Source organism: Perognathus longimembris, chromosome 8 (genome assembly GCF_023159225.1).
Source record: "Perognathus longimembris pacificus isolate PPM17 chromosome 8, ASM2315922v1, whole genome shotgun sequence".
In the NCBI taxonomy this organism is placed as follows: Eukaryota; Metazoa; Chordata; class Mammalia; order Rodentia; family Heteromyidae; genus Perognathus; species Perognathus longimembris.
Window position 1 is genome coordinate 39,644,244 of NC_063168.1, and position 19,743 is coordinate 39,663,986.

The window sequence follows — 19,743 nt, forward strand, 5'->3', positions numbered from 1 at the left end:
AAGATCAAAGCATTACCTCGAGAACAAAATCTAACTTCAAAAGTTCTTTCCAATTTTAACTTTGCAAGTTTCTTTCAAGTAATGATTTTCAATTTAAAGAGTTCTAATATCATATTTTCCCCTATTCCAAATGTCATGTGCTTGTTACAGGACATTAAGAAAACATACTAAAGAAAATATTGAAAGCTTCCCCATTCCTTGGCCTACATTTGGCATATAGCCTACTGGTCCATTTCTCAACCTAAATATTCCTTGAAAAAATAAAAGCAGTATCATACTAGACAACCAATCTTCTTATCTCTTCTATGATATCATGGATACTTTCCTAATTATTAAACATTTATAGTATTATCAATGTTTTCTAGAATTAGGACATTTAGGCTGTCTCTCATCCTCAACTGTCTGTGTGGCTGTGCGCGTGCGCGCGTGCACACACTCGTTGTGGGACTTGAACTCAGGGCTTGAGTGCTACCTCTGAGCTTCTTTGCTCAAGATTAGCACTTTACCACTTGAGCCACTGCTCCACTTCTGGCTTTTTGGAGGTTAATTAAAGATAAGAGTCTCACAGGCTTTCCTGCTCAGGCTGGTTTTGAACTACAATCCACAGATCTAAGTCTCCTAAGTAGCTAGGATTATAGGCATGAACAACTGGCACTTGGCTCTCACCCAATACCTTTTAAAGTAGAGTGAGTGTATAATTTAATTTACAATAAAAGCAATTAACCTGCTTTTATTGTTCATGACAGGAGAGGGGATACAGTCAAAAAGCCTTTCCTTTACTGCTTTGTCACAAGACTAGGTTCAAAGAAGAAGCATCCCCAGGTCCACAACTCTGCTCCCCATGCAGTGGCTAGGAGATGGCGAGCCAGCTCATTCTGCATCGGGTGTCAGGGTCTCTCCTCTGACTAGAAGCCCAGGCATTACACCAGTATATGATATACATTGCCCACCCATTCCACTGACCCCCTTCAGGGTCTCAACTATTACTTTCAAATGGTAGGCCTAGGGTAGCACCCAAATTCAAATTTAATAGAGTCCCTTGTATTCTTATTGGCTCCATCTGGCAACCCTACCTCAAATTCTAACCAACGGTCATCCTTTGAATGCAAAGGCCCTCCTCTAAGCAAAAGAGAAATATTGGTCTGATCTTCCCTGTCTAGAAGAAGAATGAGAGTACAAGGAAGGAAGCATTAATAAAACAAGCCCTACCCACCTGCAACCACTACTATGTATCATTTAAACATTTAAAGTTACCCGGATCCTTCCAGGCTGCAAAGCTGCAGCATTTCATGCAGACTTCCTGCACTTTCCTGGAGTGACTGTCACCATCAGGTGACTACTGTGGACAATCAACGTCCTCATGATTTCACTTAAATTGGACAAGGGCTCTGGTGAATGCATTTTGGAGAAGGGACTAGCAATGCCTTTCTAGTCATTACCAAGGACATTATTTTTTCCATATCTCCTGGTATGGCCTGGCTATGTTTCTGTTAGCATAGCTCCATATCAGGTGATTGTATTTTTGATGTTTTTTCTCTGCCTCTGGGAGTCATCTGTCCTTTAAGATTCATGATAATTGTATTATTTAATCCTCACACTGAGCTAGTTTTCAGTGAATACTTATCATGGCAATGACACTGAAGGGGACAAGGAAGATCATCTATCTATCTATATCTATTTCTATCTATCTATCTATCTATCTATCTATCTATCTATCTATCTATCTATCATCTATCTACTTATCTATCTGCACATACACTGGAACATACTAAATTATATAGGACTCTAGTCACTAACAGAGGCCAAAGGAGGCTATGCATAGGAGTGGTGGACAAAGGTTCAATAGCTATGTGCATATGATCACATAAAATAATATTCTATGAAATGAACTCCAAGAAAAGGAAACAAGAAACATTTTAGTTGCCATCGTTGCTGTTTTTGTTTTCTTTTCCTTTTGTCTTGTTTGTTAGTTTGTATTTGGGAGGGCAAGGGAGAGCATATAAAAAAGGTAGAACGAGGATGAACAAATGCAACAGTGATGCTCACTAGATACTATGTGGAAAATGAACTGGACATCTTATGGGTGGGGATAGGAGGAAAAGACCAAGAGAGAGTGACAGAGGGAAGACAGGCTTCAAAAAGAATTGTACTGGTGCTGCGAATATGGCCTCGTGGCAAGAATGCTTGCCTCCTATACATGAAGCACTGGGTTCGATTCCCCGGCACCACATATATAGAAAACGGCCAGAAGTGGCGCTGCGGCTCAAGTGGTAGAGTGCTAGCCTTGAGCAAAAAGAAGCCAGGAACAGTGCTCAGGCCCTGAGTCCAAGCCCAGGACTGGAAAAAAAAAAAAAAAAGATTGTTCTCATTACTCATTACCTGACTCATGTACTGTAACCCCTCTGTATATCAACTCTACAATAACAAGAAGAAATCTATTTTTAAAAAGATAGATTATGTCTATATATGAGGGCAAGGGAAATGCACTAAAACCTCAAATGTCTTGATTACCATTCTTTTCAAATGCACTAAATAAATATTCAATACCTTTGCTCTTTTGATCCTTGTGAATTCCAAAGTTTAGGTTGTGCTTTGAAAGCTGTGTAGCTGTATGAATATGTTCTTGGGATGCAAGTATCCACAAATTTAAAATGGCAGTTTCTAAAGTTTCCTCCTTCTGAAGCAGGCTTAAGGAACATTGTGTAGATTGTGTGTGTGCAGCAAGGGGGTTACTTTTAGAATGTCTACAAGGCTCCTCCGCTTGCCCTCCATTGTGACCTTCTCTACCCCAGCAAGCAACCCCACTGTGGGCAACCCTGGAAGGAACAGTACAAATCCAGAGGTGGCCAGACAGCCACACGTCCTCTCCTGGCACTTGTCTTGAGGTGTACAGATGGAAGCTATTTATTTCTCTATACCACACACTTAGGAAATATAATTGGCTTCCTTTTCATTTTTTGCTCCTTTCGATGTCCCTGTGGGACTTGACCTCGGCTTTGAATACCTATTGTTCCCTGACCAGTTAGTTGTTTTTCTATTTGGGGCCATATTTTTTGAGTCTGGATAAGGGTGCCCTTTCAAATCTTTTAAGTCACAGTAGGTATTAATTATGGATGGCTGTGACAGAGTCCAGAAATAATTCGAAGGCACTTAATGACAACAGTAAAGGGCAAATTAGAAAGAGAAGTTTTTATTCAGAAAATAATAAGTTGGCCCTCCTATTCTGTAATCATTAAAATGCATAGGCTTTCTCAATTGAACATGAGGAAATCGACTTAGTGGTAAATGTGTGCTTATCTATTATCTATTAAAGTTTTTAAAAAATATGCAGCTGATATTTAGGCTAGAAAGTATCATGTGGCTGAACTTTTCTGTCCAGGCTGGATTTGTTTTCCTGTAGACACACTTTCACCACTACCAGAGCAAAAGCAAAGATGGCACTTTCCCCAGAAGTGACCAGAAATTTAAAAGTTAAAAGAGCTGCTCAGTTAGGCGGAGTAATTCAATTTACTCTTCCTTGTCAGCATAATCTGGAATCATGGATCATATTGTAAGAAAGATTTTTATTAATAATATATTTGTTTGCTTTAGCAAAGAAATTAATCTAAAGCCCTTTGTATAATTTCTTACTTATTGTCCTGTTTTTGAATCATTTGCCTGCTTTCTATTTTCAGAACCATTTGTCAAGTAAGAGGCAAAGTACCATTGGGTGCTGCTGGCTTATGCAGCAGGAGGTAGAGAACAGGAGGATCACAGTTCCAGACCAGGCAAACAGTTCACAAGATCCTTACTTCTATCAATAGCAGCTACTTGGGAGAGTGAAATTGGGAGGATCATGATTGCAGGCCAGCAGGGGGAAAATAAATTCATAAAACCCCATCTCAACAGAAGAAGCTTATCATGATGGTCATCCCCAAGTCTCTAAAAGGTATAAATAGGAGGTTTGCTGTCCAGGTCCACTTGGGCAAAAATAACCAGAGCATCAAAAGGGCTGGAAGCATGGTTCAATCAATAGAGCATTTGCCTAGCAAGAATGAGGACCCAATTTCAAATCCCAGAATCACCAAAACAAACAAACAAAAACCCCACAAAAAAGTAAAAAAGAAGCAAAGTACACCAGAAACTGACTCAACAAGACAGATGGCAGTGGGGTACTAAAGCACACCATTAGACATCCCACAAGCTTTATGTTTTTGTTCTGTTTACAGTTAAGCAAGGACATCTACGCCATCTCTTCTCTTATGATTTCAACTTGTGCCACTCACTATTCTATCTGTTTCCAAAAGAAAGCTATAATTGCCCTTATCCTACCTAGTTCAGACTAATGTGCTATTCAAAGCTGGCTATTCTAGGGGTGTCTTTTCACAAGAGAGGTGTTGTCCCACATAGTAATCTCTAAACACTAATGGACACTCCACAATTTAAGTTAAGGAGTTGGGGGAGGGGCAGCTGGAGACAGGTGCACAGGGCCCAGGGCAGGAAGCAGGAAGTGAGAGTTTTGTGTGTCCTCTCACACATGAACACACTGTATCTAAGATAAAACTAATTTTTCATAATAAAAATTACATATTTGCTGAATAATTGGGCTTTTTCCTAAGGACTATTATCTGAGGGAATTGAGACTATATTGCTAAAACCCTAATGGGCTTTTTAGGCAGAAATACTTCTTATATGAAAGTTTCTGAATTTGCTCAAGATGGTGACAGACTCAGACTCGACCCACTTCCCCACCTCTTCCAAGGATATCTGGTTTTCCTACTGGGGTAACATCTGCCTCTTGAGGGAAAGCTTCCTAAATTCACTTAATCTCTTGTTCTTTCTTCCCTAAAATGAATAAGTCTAGAAAAGGTATGAGCTCTCAGAATTGTAGGGACCAAGGTACTGGGTACCAGCTCACTGCTACCAACCCAGCTACAATGTTTTCAATGAACACTCTGCTCATTCTCTGTCTAAATTGTGTGTGTGTGTGTGTGTGTGTGTGTCTGTCTGTCTGTCTGTCTGTCTGTTGCTTGTACTAGGGCTTGAACTCAAGGCCACCCACTTCTCAATTGGCTTGTTTGCTCATAGATGGCACTCTACTACTTCAGTCAAGTATTTTGTGGGGCAATTGGAGATAGTCTCTTGGACTTTCCAGTCCAGGTTGGCTTCAAACTTTGATCCTCAGATCTCAATCTTCTAAGGAGGTAGGATTACAGGCATGAGTCATTGGTACCTGGTTGTCTAAAATATTCCCTGTATCTCCTCTTGTTGTTTTAAATGTAAAAACCAGAAAAATGAATCAACTCTATAGGAGAATGACTCTAATAATTATTAAATTCTATTTCCTTTGTTATATACACATATAATTATATAATTCCTTATTATATAATTATATACACATATAATTATATAATTCTTTTGTTAATATACACATACATTTTCATGTGGAATCAATGAGAGATGCTAGTCTGAGTTCTATTTTTCCTTTACTTAAGAAGTAGAAATGTGCATGCAACAAACATAGTGAACAACTTGACACTTTAAATTATAGTTTTTATGAAACTCTGCCAAATTATCTTCTAGCATCATTGAATCAATATTCCATGTGATCAAAGCCCTGGGCATATCAAATTCCCATAATCCTGTACACATTTAGGTCTTATTGTCTTTATTTTCACTGCTTAAGTGTCTTACATTTATGTAATTAACTACTTATTGTTCATTAAGTATACACATATGTATGCACCAGCAAAATACATTTTAGGAAAAGGATAACTGAACTCACACTGAGGAGCAGAATGATTGTGGAGAAAAAGCAGAGGAAATTCATTTCAGTCTTTGGGATGGAGCCACACATAAACTAAAATTATGGTTTTCACTTAGATTTTACTGCTTTGCCAAGGACATATAGATCAACTATTTTAACATTGCTTGCTCAAGCTTCTGGAAACTTTGAGCCTTTGACTTGCTGCTTATCAAGTGTGCATCTGAACATTTAACTTGCTGGCAGTGTGCTGTACAGTCCTCTCTCCCCATGACATACAGGGCCCCTGGTACCTTGGTACCCTTGGTACCAGGACTGTACCAGCAAGTTCCCATAAGGAAGGACTCTCTAGCCTTTATTTTACTAGCTCACAAGCATCGGAGGTAGGGAAGCATTTCTGACATGATTTAGTAATTCTGATTTTTATAGTGGGTCATAGTATGTAAAAATGTGCATGTTATAAAATATACAATACTGCCCTTTGCATTGGCAAAGGAATAAAGACAGTGTTCACCCACACATGGGTTGCAATGTGACATTCTACTAATAGTCAAAGGCAAGTCACAGCTCATTAAGCAAAACTTCATTTGTTTATTCAACTCCAACATTTGAAAGCATTCTCTATGTCTGCCAGGACACCATGTGTGGTGGGAACAGAGATGGGTTCTCTCGCCTGTGTTAGTTTACACCAAGCCCAGGGCACAGGAGAGGGTGACAGGAATTAATACAGCATCACATGGCCTCTGACAGGTGCCACAAAAACCATGACAACAATGAACTAAAGGATGCAGAAGGAGGGAGGAATGATTTCTACCAGAAAGGATGGAGGAGAAAATTAGTTCAGGTTGGTCTTAAAGGATAGTTGGACTTTAACCAATGCATGCCAACAGCCTGAGCAATGATGACAGGCAGAGGAGAATGGAAGCACACAGAGGTTTTACTGGTAGGAAGATGTGAGGCACACAAATGAGCTAGTGTGAGGAAGGAAGGTCAGGCCAGGTCAGGAAAGGCTCCAACTGATGGGTGACCATGGCAGTAATGGCCACTATGCTTCCAGAAGGCTTGGGTAGAATGAACTGGAGGAGTGGGGATGAAATCAGAGACTATGATCACATTGATGAGAGGCAGTGAAGGCTTGAACCAGCGGAGTAGAGAGGACAAGGATGATGGGTGTGTGGATCCATAGGCCTTCATGACTAATGTTACACACACTGAACACTTAATGGGAACTTAGAGTTAGTTTTATATAGAATGTTTAGAGTTCTTCTTTCTTTACACCTGACCTAATTTTTACCACTGAGATTATTGAAAATTTCTAGGTAATAACATCTTTTGTATTAGATCCTCATTCTCAAATTCTAGCTTTAAAAAACTTTCTCTAAAGAACACTACATTCACCAAGTAGTATTTTTACAGTAGTCTTTAAATAAAGGAGAGGAAAGCTCCAGTTTTATTTTTCTTACTATGGAATTTGTATCCAAAAATACCAATGTTATAAAGTGGCCCTTTTCAGAGCATTTGCAGCCTCCCCACCCCCAACCCCCAGTTCTTTGTATTTCAGTCAGAAGCAACTGTGTTTCTACTCTTTTGGAGACGAAATGGATATCCTGAGTTGCTGCCAGACATTTGTAGCCAAGACTTGGCAACAGAAGCAGCAGCTCTGGATTTCAAATTGCTCAAGCAAATCCAGACTCAGGGTGTGCTCTGGGCAATGACCTGGGAGAGAAACCAGGAAGACCAGGAAAGCATGTTATCTGAAGACCACGTTTTTCAAATCTGGTAAATGGGTCACAGCTGACTCCTATCTCAAGTTGCGTTGATCTCATCAAGAGCAGAACCAAATGGGGACCAAAAACAATGACTTGGAAAAAATTAACCATAGAGCCAAATGGCAGTGACTCTGGCAGAAGTCACTGAGGTTGCTTACCTGAAAACTCGAGGGCACACACCCCTCTCTGATGTTGTCCTTTCAACAAGGACAAGCATTTTAGGGTTTGTGTATCCCACACGTGGATAGCCGCATCTCTTCCCACCTGGAATAATAAGATGAGTATTGTGAGCTACTTATAAACTATAAGAAGAAGAATATGGTGTCTTAGAATCAAGCACTGCTCACAAATCAAGAAATATACATTATCTGGAAAATGGAAAGAACACTGGAAATAACCTGGCCCACTAATTTTCCAGATGAAAACAACCGGCTCATGGCTCCCAGCTAAAAGCATTGTTTTCCCCAATACTGGAGTTTGAACTTGGTTGAGCTATGCCCCAGCTCTTTTTATTATTTTTTTTTACTTCACTTTTCAGATAAGGCCTCATGTTTTAGCCCTGAGCTGGCCTCAGACTCATTATTGAGATGATTCTCAGTAGCGTTTTGTCCAGGCTGTCCTTGAACCACAATCCTCCCAAACTCAGCCTCCTGAATAGCTAGAATTACAGGTATCACATCCAACCCTTGGTTAAGGGACTTTTAAGACTCCATTTCAAATGCCCACTGTGCTTCCTTTTCTGTCTTTCCCTGTGATGTCTTCTTGTATTTCACAAGACTCTACTTTGTGGTCAAAGAAGTCACATGCCTGTTATCATAACATTATCCACAAAGTTCTTCCTACTCTTAATTTTTTTCTACCACTAGAAGGCCCAACTCTGCTTCTATACTTGAGAAACAAAATCTTCATGGCTTTACCATCACTAAGGCAAACTGTCCTTGGGGGGATATACGCTTCCACTGTACTAATTTCAGTAACAGAAAACAATTAAAATAGTGAAATGATATTCCTCATAATACATAGGGAAAAGAGGCCCTATTGGGTATGACAACTTCAAAACAGAAAACTAGCAGCCATATGCATTACTGAGCAAAACCTAGGAAGCCTCTATCTGGTTTGTTGGAGGTCTAGACTCTACCTTCATACCTTCCCCCAGTTTATCTCCTATGGCCTACCAATGACTTCTGGCCTTTTATTTTCCAGTTACCATACTGAATATAGGTGTATGCAAAGAACCAATCTCTGGCTTTCACTTTCAAAAGACGGGTATTAAATCTCATGAATCAACAATAATCTGTTTATAAGATATACAAAAAAATAAGTGCAAGTAGTAAAGCAAATCAATGAATACTTGCTGTGAAGCTCACTGATACCAGACAACTCAGAATGGATGGCCTACCCTGCAGCTGGACAGAAGCAAACTGGCTTGCAAATCAGTGGTGCTTACCTTTTAGGGGACCTTGGTGTTTTTGTAAGCACTATAAAGGTCATTGCTCATTTTTCCCCCAGATACACATTTTCTATGGATTGTCACCCTCGACTCCCTCAATTTCATCCATGGATCTCATCAAGCTTAAGTTATAACATCTACTCACAAGCCTCTACAACCTAGATGTTGAATCTCAGAGACAGTCAGTACTTAATGGTCTCATAGAACATCAAGACATGGTTCTTGGAATTTGTAGCTTAGTGAACATTAGTTGAAGTACTACCTTCAATGAAAAGTTTGTGACTAATTAAACAAAAGCAAAAGATACATGTCTGAGAAAACATAGTACATTGAGAATACTTTGGATGCTTTTATCATTTTCCTAGCAAGATCATCCACCTCAGTTTAATAGATTCTTTGTTTACTAAGTTTTTATTGCTCTCTCCTCCCCTCTGCTAAATGTTAGAGTAGACAGAAAGCCTTGGTTTTAAGTAACTTTTAGTTACAGACTCTATTCAAGGTCTAGGAATTCTAAAAAATAGTTCAGATAAAGTTTAAGTTTTTGTTTTTCAGGGCTAGAGTATAGTGTGATAAGTTAGCTACAGTCTTACACATTTCTTAGTGTTTTTTTTAAATGACTACTATCCAGCTGTTACAATAGTTAAATATTGTTGGTCCAGACAATATTTATTATGTAAGATATATTAAATGTTGAGTATATAGTGATAAAGAAATATAAAAGTTGTTCCTTCATAAAATGTTCACTATCAGCCATTCTCATTCAGATTTCATCACTTCAGAAAGGCAGATCCTAAGAGGCTTCCTAGTAATTCTAGAACATGTTGATTGATTCCTTTCATCATTATGGAATGATCCAATATTCTTTGCATCACCAGCCTCTTGCCTCACATTTCCTTCTACTCAGTATTTTTTTTTGGCCAGTCCTGGGCTGTGAACTCAGGGCCTGAGCACTGTCCCTGGCTTCTTTTTTGCTCAAGGATAGCACTCTGCCACTTCAGGCACAGCGCCACTTCTGGCCATTTTCTGTATATGTGGTGCTGAGGAATCAAACCCCGGGGCCTCATGTATACGAGGCAAGCACTCTTGCCACTAGGCCATATTCCCAGCCCTACTCAGTATTTCTTGAATTTGTCCTTTCTCTTTGGCTAGCCCTCCAGTCTTAGAGGAGAGATACACACCTGTCCGGTAGCCACATAATCCTTCACTGGATGGATGGTCAGGCTGAGAATGTCATCATCATGTCCCAGGTAGAGTCTCTGGGTATGTTGTTGCCTGTTGTACACAACAGCAACTGCGGCAATATGGTAGACCACTTCTCCAGCTTGTGTGTAGAACAGATTGTTTCTACAGTCGTAGCCTCTGTAACTGAAGGACAAGGCAGAGCAATGCATGCTGGTTGAATGAACAGGAAATGGGAGGTGCAAGAGTTCTCAGAGGCAAAGCAAATATGTTGATGTAAACATGTGCAAGTGGAGCCCAAGACACAACTGGTGAATAGCTAGGAGAGGACCCTTGAGGCACGGGACAACTTTCCAAGAGGCATCTGGGCACTGATCATTTTAACAGAATCTGTTCTGAGATCCTCAGCTACTAAATGTGTTCTTTCCATCCTCTGTGAACTCATCCATGATCAGGCCTTCCTTACTTCATCTCCCCTTTCATGACACTCTTCTTCTCCCTCTTTAGACGCCACCGTGCTCCATCCGGAATCTTAGTGTGGGTGTTACACTGGGGCATGGAACCTTCTAGGGGCACCAAAGCCAAGAGCCAACTCAAAGTACAAATGAACAACTTTTAATGACTGGAGAAGGGATCCTTTGCAAATCAAGTGTTCTCTAGTTCTTTGCTTTTTTTTTTTGGCCAGTCCTGGGGCTTGGACTAAGGGCCTGAGCACTGTCCCTGGCTTCTTTTTGCTCAAGGCTAACACTCTGCCACTTGAGCCACAGCGCCACTTCTGGCCATTTTCTGTGTATGTGGTGCTGGGGAATTGAACCCAGGGCCTCATGAATACGAGGCAGGCACTCTAGCCACTAGGCCATATCCCCAGCCCTAGTTCTTTGCTTTTTAACAAGATTGAACACAAGGTTGACACAAAGGAATAGCGATGGATTACTACTTTTTGTGATATATGAAAATCAAAATGTTATTTGGTCTATAACACAGAAGGAACTCAAAGAATGGAAAAACATTGCTATGATAACATCATTTGTATCTCATCTATTTTTAATGAGAATAAACGCTCGGTGCTCAACCGATAAAAAGATGAAAAGTGGGATAGACTCAATGCTAAACTCTACCACATTCTACCTAGAAATAATACATATCCACAGACAGATGAACTAGAAAAAGATCTTGCCTTATTAAAATAATTTCCAATTTGAATAATATAATTTTTAATATTTATGTTGATGTGGTCAGTTTTTCCCTAAAAATAATTATAACAGCTCAGTTGAAAAATTAAGAGCTTCTTAGGAGAGGATCACAGGGCTCAATAGCTATGTGGATAAGATCTGGAAAAAAAAACTCCAAGAAATGGAAGTAAGAAGTCTTTTATTATATTGTTTCTGGTTCTTTTTTTCTTTTCTTCTTTCCTTTTTGTTTATTCCCTTCTGTCACTGTTTTTTATTTCTGTACTCTTTATCTTGTATATAAGTTTATTTGATTTGGGGAGAGGAAGAGGAAGCACAGAAATGGTTGGACAGCTGGTGAAACCCACTAGACACTATGTTGGAAATGAACTATATAATTCTGTGAGGGAAGTAGGGAGGGGGAAAACTGGGAGAGAATGAGGAAGGGGTAACACTGTTCAAAAGGAAATATACTCATTACCTGACTTGTAACTGTAAGCCCTCTGCATATCACCTTTACAATAAATTTTTTTTAATTAAGAGCAGCATTGGCTAACAGAAATATGATATGTGTCACATAGGAAATAAAAATATTTCTAGATGCCACACTAAAAAAATAGATGAAATTTTGAGGATATTCTTAACATATAATCAATATCAAAATAATTTAATGAGGGGCTGGGAAGATGGCCTAGTGGCAAGAGCGCTTGCCTCCTACACATGAAGCTCTCGGTTCGATTCCCCAGCACCACATATATGGAAAACAGCCAGAAGGGGCGCTGTGGCTCAGGTGGCAGAGTGCTGGCCTTGAGCGGGAAGAAGCCAGGGATGGTGCTCAGGCCCTGAGTCCAAGGCCCAGGACTGGCAAAAAAAAAAAAAAAAATAATAATAATAATAATAATAATAATTTAATGAGATCATCTACATTTTTTGGTACTGCTCTGATTTGAGCTCAGGGGCTTTTTACTTGCAGACTGGTGCTCCACTGCTCAACCACACAGGACTTTCTTTTTTCTCAAAGCAAACATGTTATTTACTTATTTATTTATTTATTTTTGCCAGTCCTGGGGCTTGGACTCAGGGCCTGAGCACTGTCCATGGCTTCTTTTTGCTCAAGGCTAGCACTCTGTCACTTGAGCCACAGTGCTACTTTTTCTATATATGTGGTGCTGGGGAATCAAACCCAGGACTTCATGTATAGGAGGCAAGCATTCTTGCCACTAGGCCATATTTCCAACCCAACATGTTCTTTTTTAAATAGAGTCTTACTTTCCTTTCTGCTCAGCATGTGCAATCTATTTTAGGCTTCCTAAAGTAGGGCAACAGGTATGTGCCACCACACCCAAATCTCTGTTGAGACAGGGCCTTGCAAACTTGTGCTCGGGCTGGCTTCTAACTATGATTCTCCTAATCTCAGCTTCCCAAGGAGCTAAAACAACAAGCAATGAGATACAGATGCTCAGCCTCCATTTTTTTTATATCAAGTCTTTAAAGTTGATATGCACTTGCCATAAACAGCACATCCCACTTCAGTCATGTTTTAAGTGCCTTATAGCCACAGATAGCTAGTGAATACTCTACTGGACAGAATTAACACACAGTGTCAGAGGAAAATGAAATTTAAATTGAGAATTTTTTTCTTGCAGAAGGTATGCTATGCTGTGACTGAAGATTCTTGGGCATAAAAACATATATGAGGGTAAGATTTTTAGGGAGAATTCAGATGGATAGACGTATGATGGAAAGAAAGATGTGACAGAAGTACTTTTTCATGTTGTAATAGTGGGAATAAAATGATTTATGGCATTTAGATTCGATGGGGCCCATTGAAATGACGGATGTGAATCCTTAGGATGCACTAGATATATTTATATTCTTCTTGACCATGTAAACTCACATAGAAGAATCTTAGGTGTACGTCATTTTTATAAAGGTCAAAATTATTTTGGACATGAGAAAAATATTTGGAGAAAACACTGTCCTTGAATGGAGGCAGCTGAAGAGAGCAATGGGCTGGGAGATGAGCAGAGGCAGAGGTAGAGGAGGAAGAGCAGAGAGGCAGCCAGGAGCGGAAACAGCCACAGTGCTCAGCGACATAAACACAGTGACAGCTACACTGTCAGCCATAGGAAGGAAAGCCAATTGAAAGGAAGTGATTCCTTTAGCTTGCTCATGAGGCTGGCAGCGGGCCTGACCAAGACTGAAGAGGCAGCACAGGGTCCTGAGACAGGCTACTCACCCATGTATGAACTGGAGTTTCAAGCTGTCCTCAGGAGCCTTCTCCCGTTTGAGGAAGGGCACTGCATGGTTTTTCTCTTTACTTTGTTGTTTTAGCTGAGGTAGATCTTCTTTGTAAACCTTAAAGTACAACAGAAACATTGAGATAGCACTCCTTTCCCAGGTTTCAAAACAGCACTACAGTGGAATTATTGAGATACTTTCCATTGCTTTAATACCATGTTTTAAAAAACATAAGATGATTTAATATTATTTGCTATTGTATTTATTATTTATTTTGTGTGGTACTGTTTATTTTCTCTTAATCACCAAAAATTAATACTGCAGGAGGGAGGGGAAGTCCTGAGGTTTGAACTCAAGGCTTCAAATTCACTTAACTTGCTTGCTCAGCTGGCATTTTTCCACTTGAGTTATTTGTCTAGCCTTGCTTTTTGCTGCTTATTTTGAAGATGGTAGGTAGTTTCATAGACCTTTCTGTCCAGGCTGGCTTTAAACTGCAATCCTCCGGGTCTCTGCCTTCTGAATAGCTAGGATTACAGGTATGAGCCACTGGTGTGTGGATAAAACACTTTTCAAATGATTGCGATTCAAAATAATTTTCTTTTACTCCTTTGATTGGTTATTATTTCTTAGGTAATTATGTCCAGAAAATAAATTAAGTTGTTAGGTTAGCAATGATTTTCAATAAGGTATAATAGTTTCTTCTAGGGTAAGAAATCTCTCAATTATTTACAAAATAAGGGCCTTATGAGTAATTTTTTTCCTTTGGAATTCTAGTCTTTCCAGGGTCTCACTCATCTTCACAGATCGGTCTCTGAGACACAGAGCAAAGCTCAGTCTTTCCACCTAACTTAGTACCTAAATCTGGCAGCTGGGAGAAATTTTTCTGCAATTTAACTCCAAGCTACATAAAATCAATCTGTTATGTACCACATTTTATGCTTTAGAAATACTGATTTTAACAAATTTAAAATGAAATATAATGTAGTAATAATTTCTTCATGAAGGGAAATTTTCATTTTAATTACAATTGCTAAAAGTCATGAATACTATAAACTCTATTTTGGATTTGGCCATAAATCATTACAAAATGAAATAGAAAGGTATTAGTTTTGTCTATTACAGAGACAATGAACTAAGTTTTCAAGTCTAAAGATAATTATTCATCTGAATTTATGTACTTTCTCGAAGTCATCAGTTATTTATTTTAGAGCACTGAATTCTAGATTTTTTTTCTCCTGCTCATCTGATGAAATCTCATAGCCTCTGTGGGCCTCAATTTCCCATTTGTTAGGAGAGAATAAGTCCCTAAGGAATAACTCAGAATATTGTGAACATAAATCAAACAATATAGATGGAAATATTGAAAACCAAGGTGCCAGGAGAATTTATAAGTCTAACACATAGGTCTTAATACAAGTCATGGCCTCTCATTCTTCACTAGCATCATTGTGTCAAGAGAAAAAACCCTTCCAACTTCACAAAGTGACATCCCTTGCAAATTGATATTCCCCGGCAAACTATATGTTCATTTTGCTTCAAGTTCATTTTCTCTTAATATCAGGGTATATTGTTTAGTGTTTGTGTGATATTCTCAGATTAATCATTCCTTTACAAATCCTTTTTCATTGAAATCTGCATAATACATTTATCAGCACATAGTCAACATAATCATGAGGTTGGTCTAAACTATCAGTTGGATTGCTTTTGTACTAATCCAATTTTTCAAGCACTGAATCAGTGATAATTATATGCAGAAAAATGTGTAATCAGGTGAAAAGGAGTAAATTCAGTGCTATGGAGACAGGCCCAAAGGTACCTATACTATTTGCTTTGGAGAGAAGCTCAGGCTAGCTTTCTTAGCCCCTGGCCATGTAGAAGTGGGTAGGTTACTTTGCCTCCCAGGGCTAAGACCTGGCCCATAGAGGCCAATCTGGTACATCTCCATGGACAATACTGACAGTATACCTGAAAGCTGTCTTAATCACTCCATTCCAATGTACAGAGTCTTCTCAAACCTTTGTAAATGAGGGCAGAAAACAGAACCCCCTACAGCTATCCAGTGACAAAGGGAATGTGTGTATAGATTCCACACACGGATCAATTTCCTTAACATTCTATTTAGAACAAAAACGAAATGTCAGCTTCTAAAAGAAAATTGAATGCAATCAACCAACTTTTACTAGTAATAATGATTTCTGGCAGGAGAGAGAATATATACTGTAATTGGGCTTGTACGACTTTTGCTTCAAATTAAATGGATAATGGTTGCTATGAGTTAGGAGAGAAATGAGGCCAATGGCTCACATACAAACTCCCACATCCATTCTAAAATCACAGGGTTTGCTAAGAAAACAAAGATGGAAAACCTTGTAGCTAATATGCACATTTCTCTGCCAAAAAAAAGTTTCAGATGATAAGGAAGCAAGATGCTCAAATATTAGGGGTTCTGTTTGGGGAATGTTGCGGCTTCCTTCCACTTATCATTTAAAATAATCTGATCAGGTATATTTAAAGATAAGAAGGAGACATTTTTGGCTCCTTTTTTGCCTTCTTTTCTGCCTAAGTGATAGCCATTGTTAGTATAAAGCCCCAATCTAGTGGTAGCCAGCTTCTGGGTATGCATTCTCACTATACTCTGCTCACGGACCTGGCGATCGTAATTGATTTGAGTTTCTTGTTCAATATCGGAGTCCAGCTCGGGCACATCAGATAAGTCGGAGTCAGACTCTTCGCTGCAGGAATCCGTGCCACCTTCTGAGAAAAAACCCACAGGACACGTAAAAACACTCAGATGCTAAATAGCTAAAAAAAAAAAATAGTTCAGTTGAAATATTTCCTTTCTTCTAGCAAAGTAAATAAAAATAACTACACCACCACGTTCACTTAATATAGTTTCTAAAAATCTCTTTCCGTTCATTTCTGGGCTCAGTTCAGAGCTCCCCTCGCCTCCCTTTCCAGGAGCACCAGACTGTGACAACTTCCCTTAGGGCAGCCAGAACACATTTCCTCTCTTTTGTTAGAGAGCAGAATCCCTGGAGTTTAAAACCTTGCTTTGAAAAATGCAAAATGTTCAGGTTTTATCAAAGAGAAAACAGAGCAAAAGTAAATCTAATCATACCAGTAAAGACATTCTTTTTGGGGGGCAGAGGGAGCATATTGCCATACTGGGGTTTGAACTCTGGACCTCAAGCTTTTTTTGTTTTGTTTTGGTTTGGTTTTGCCAGTCCTGGGCCTTGGACTCAGGGCCTGAGCACTGTCCATGGCTTCTTTTTGCTCTAGGCTAGCACTCTGCCACTTGAGCCACAGCGCCACTTCTGGCCGTTTCCTATGTATGTGGTGCTGAAGAATCGAACCCAGGGCTTCTTGTATATGAGGCAAGCACTCTTGCCACTAGGCCATATTCCCAGCCCCTCAAGCTTCTTAAGACAGGAACTTTACCCTGGAGCCACATCCCCAAAGCCCTAGCTTTTCAATATGCCTATCAAGTACTGAAAATTGCCCTGGTCAAAACTCTGCATGCAGAGCTCATTCATTTTATTACCTGCCCATTCCTGCTGACATCTTCATGGATATAAATAATAAGACTGAACTGGAACCCCCGGACTCTCATTGAGGACCCTTCTCCGCACTTCAATATTCTGGGGGCAGTGTCCAGTCCCAACATTTCTCTGGATATCCCACAGGGTATTTGCTAGAACCAAAATCCTTTTCAAGGAAAATTATCTCACTGACCCATATTAATCTCAAAATTTTTTTTCCTTTTCAAAATACTTAAAAGTATATTATAGGAATGTACTTTTCAAAATTGCTTTCATTTTTTTTTTTTACCCCCAGAATAGATGTTAGAATGACCCCTTCAACATTTTTCATTGACAAGAAGATACCAGAAAGCAGTGGCTGGTTTTACCCTGGGGTGAGGTTTCCAGCAAGCCGTTGCTGACACCTTCTGGAATAAACCTCCACTGGAAAACGGAATGGTCGGCCCCTCCTGTGCTTAACACCCACTGGAAGTCATGGGACCAGCGGACGTTCGTGACGTGTGCAGAATGGCCCACATACTTTCTAAATTTGGCTCCTATAAAGGTAATTTTTGAGAAGGTTAGTCATGTCAAAAAAAAAAAAAAAGGAAAGAAAGCAATCCATTTGTTAAAAGGAACTCATGTTCCTATTCACACTGAGTAAAGTCTTTACATACATCAGAAAATTGGTTCGTCTTATATGTGATAGAAAACAAAACAATACTCGAAAATGTACCCCCATTTATTCTATTAGGAATTAACCTGAAGTTCAGTCTTAAAGTGCAAGCTACAGACAGATCTGAACCTGTTCCAAATAACACTTACTGCTTCACTGACTCTGAAAACAAATAATCAAGAATGAATACATTACATATTCTTATTCAAATGCAACATAAAATTGGCAGCACTTCACAATTGGAAAACAAAAAGAAGTCTGTGGAATTTTTTTTTACATCATTGTTAGGGGTCCTGCAGATAAAGAACTGTGAGAATAATTTTTTTTTCTCTCGCTCTCTTAAACTGATTGCTTTACTCAGCCAACACCAGACCCAGGTAGTGAGTATAATGGAAAAAGGGACTTGTGATTGAACTACTGCAGTCAAGTGTTTCCTGTAGGCTGGGAACACAGCAGAAGCCTGCTTATGGAGAGGGGAGGTCAACAGCATGCCTCTTTCCCACTCCAAGAACCCTTCTGCCTCTTCTCATTGCTCAAACCCTTTCAGAGGAGGAAAAAGCTTCTGTTTAACTGTCATGGGTTTAAAATTCAGATACCTGTGGGAAATGCAATGACTTAAATTTACACAAAGGTAAAAATTACTTCTATCTGTACTTGATGAGCCCTCTTCCTCCCAAAAGACTCGGGGCTTACTGCCATAGAAGGAAAGAAAGCATTATTACTTTTTATAATTGCCTTTATAATGATAGGAAAAGCAAAGTTAGAAACACCATGACATTTACAGATGGTTTTTCGTGGTTATGTAGCTGCAGCCAGTGACCACAGATTTGTTGCAGATCTGTGAAGCACTGGGCTTTGAAAGTTAAACTTGCCTAGTTCAACAGTGGCCTAAATTAATGTTGGCAGTGAAGTCAAACTGACTCCAAATAGGGCCAGCTGGAAATGGTGTGACCTTAGTAACTTGGAGCAGGGTGTGCTCTCACATGTCTTGAGAGGTCCTAAAAGTGTGGGGCTACCCTCTGCCCTTCTCTGAGGTCATTTACCCTGTTTCTTCATAGCGATCTGAAAGACATGGCAGAGAATTCTTTGATACGAAGCAAAGCAAATGGGATATTGCTAAAGTGCAGGTAGATGCAATCCAAGAGGAAGTTACAAAAACTACTGCCAATCTGCCTTGCTCTCTGTCTTGGACCATGTCATAAAGACACTCAGACAGTCTACACAGTCACGTGACAAATATGTACCGCTGCCAGGTACAAGTTCTGGGACCAAGAGGAAGCTGGTTTCAGCCTTTAGAGGACTCCCATCTCATGAGAGACCTTGAACTTGAATCATCAGCTACTCTGTTCATGAATCCAAGATATCATACCCCCCCACAGCCCCCACAAGCAAACAAAACCAAACTCGTGAGATCATAAATGTTTCTTATTCAAAGGTGCTACATTGGGAGGGGGAGTAGGGAATTTATTATGGAGCAATAAATAACTAACATGCACTTAACAGGCTGGAACCCGATCCTGCAAAAGGATTGTCTTATTAGACCTGAGGGCTCTCATCTGGTTTTCCAGCCCCTCTCCCTGACCTAGTCCACTGCAGCCACACAGGCCCCTTGGCACTCCTTAAGCATGCCAGGCACTCTCTGCCTCTGGGTCTTGTGCTTGCTGATGCCTCTCTTTGGAATACCGTTCTACTGGATATCTAAATGCTGGTTCCCTTGTCTCCTTCAGGTTGCTAATCAAATGAATCTCTACCCATGAGCCTCTTTTTGACCTTAGCTGATATACACACCAACCCTACTTGTTTTTTCTTGTGTATGGACTGTGTTCCACCGGTAGAACAGAAGCTCCACGAGGGCATCACCATGTGTGTATTTTGTTTATGGGCCATAACTCCATCCCCCAGAAAAGAAATAATAGTTACCAAATAAACAAAGGCCACATCTATCTCCACCAAGTTTCTCCTTAGGACAAAAAGTGATGGGACAAGCTTTCCTTTTGT

At 39.8% G+C, this 19,743-nt stretch overlaps 1 protein-coding gene across 5 annotated transcripts in view; it reads right to left on the minus strand.

Moving 5' to 3' along the window:
• The window catches only part of Eml6 (EMAP like 6), a 241,258-nt gene that overhangs the window by 80,857 nt on the left and 140,658 nt on the right, over window positions 1-19,743 (minus strand). For 4 of the 5 annotated variants that reach the window (XM_048352921.1, XM_048352919.1, XM_048352922.1 and 1 more), the window contains exons 11-15: window positions 17,459-17,626; window positions 16,199-16,305; window positions 13,550-13,668; window positions 10,141-10,327; window positions 7,671-7,776 (exon numbers count right to left, since the gene is read on the minus strand). In XM_048352921.1, the coding sequence (XP_048208878.1) occupies window positions 7,671-7,776; window positions 10,141-10,327; window positions 13,550-13,668; window positions 16,199-16,305; window positions 17,459-17,626 (687 nt within the window). The remainder of the gene's footprint in view (window positions 1-7,670; window positions 7,777-10,140; window positions 10,328-13,549; window positions 13,669-16,198; window positions 16,306-17,458; window positions 17,627-19,743) is intronic. The other variant, XM_048352920.1, reaches the window with a different exon arrangement.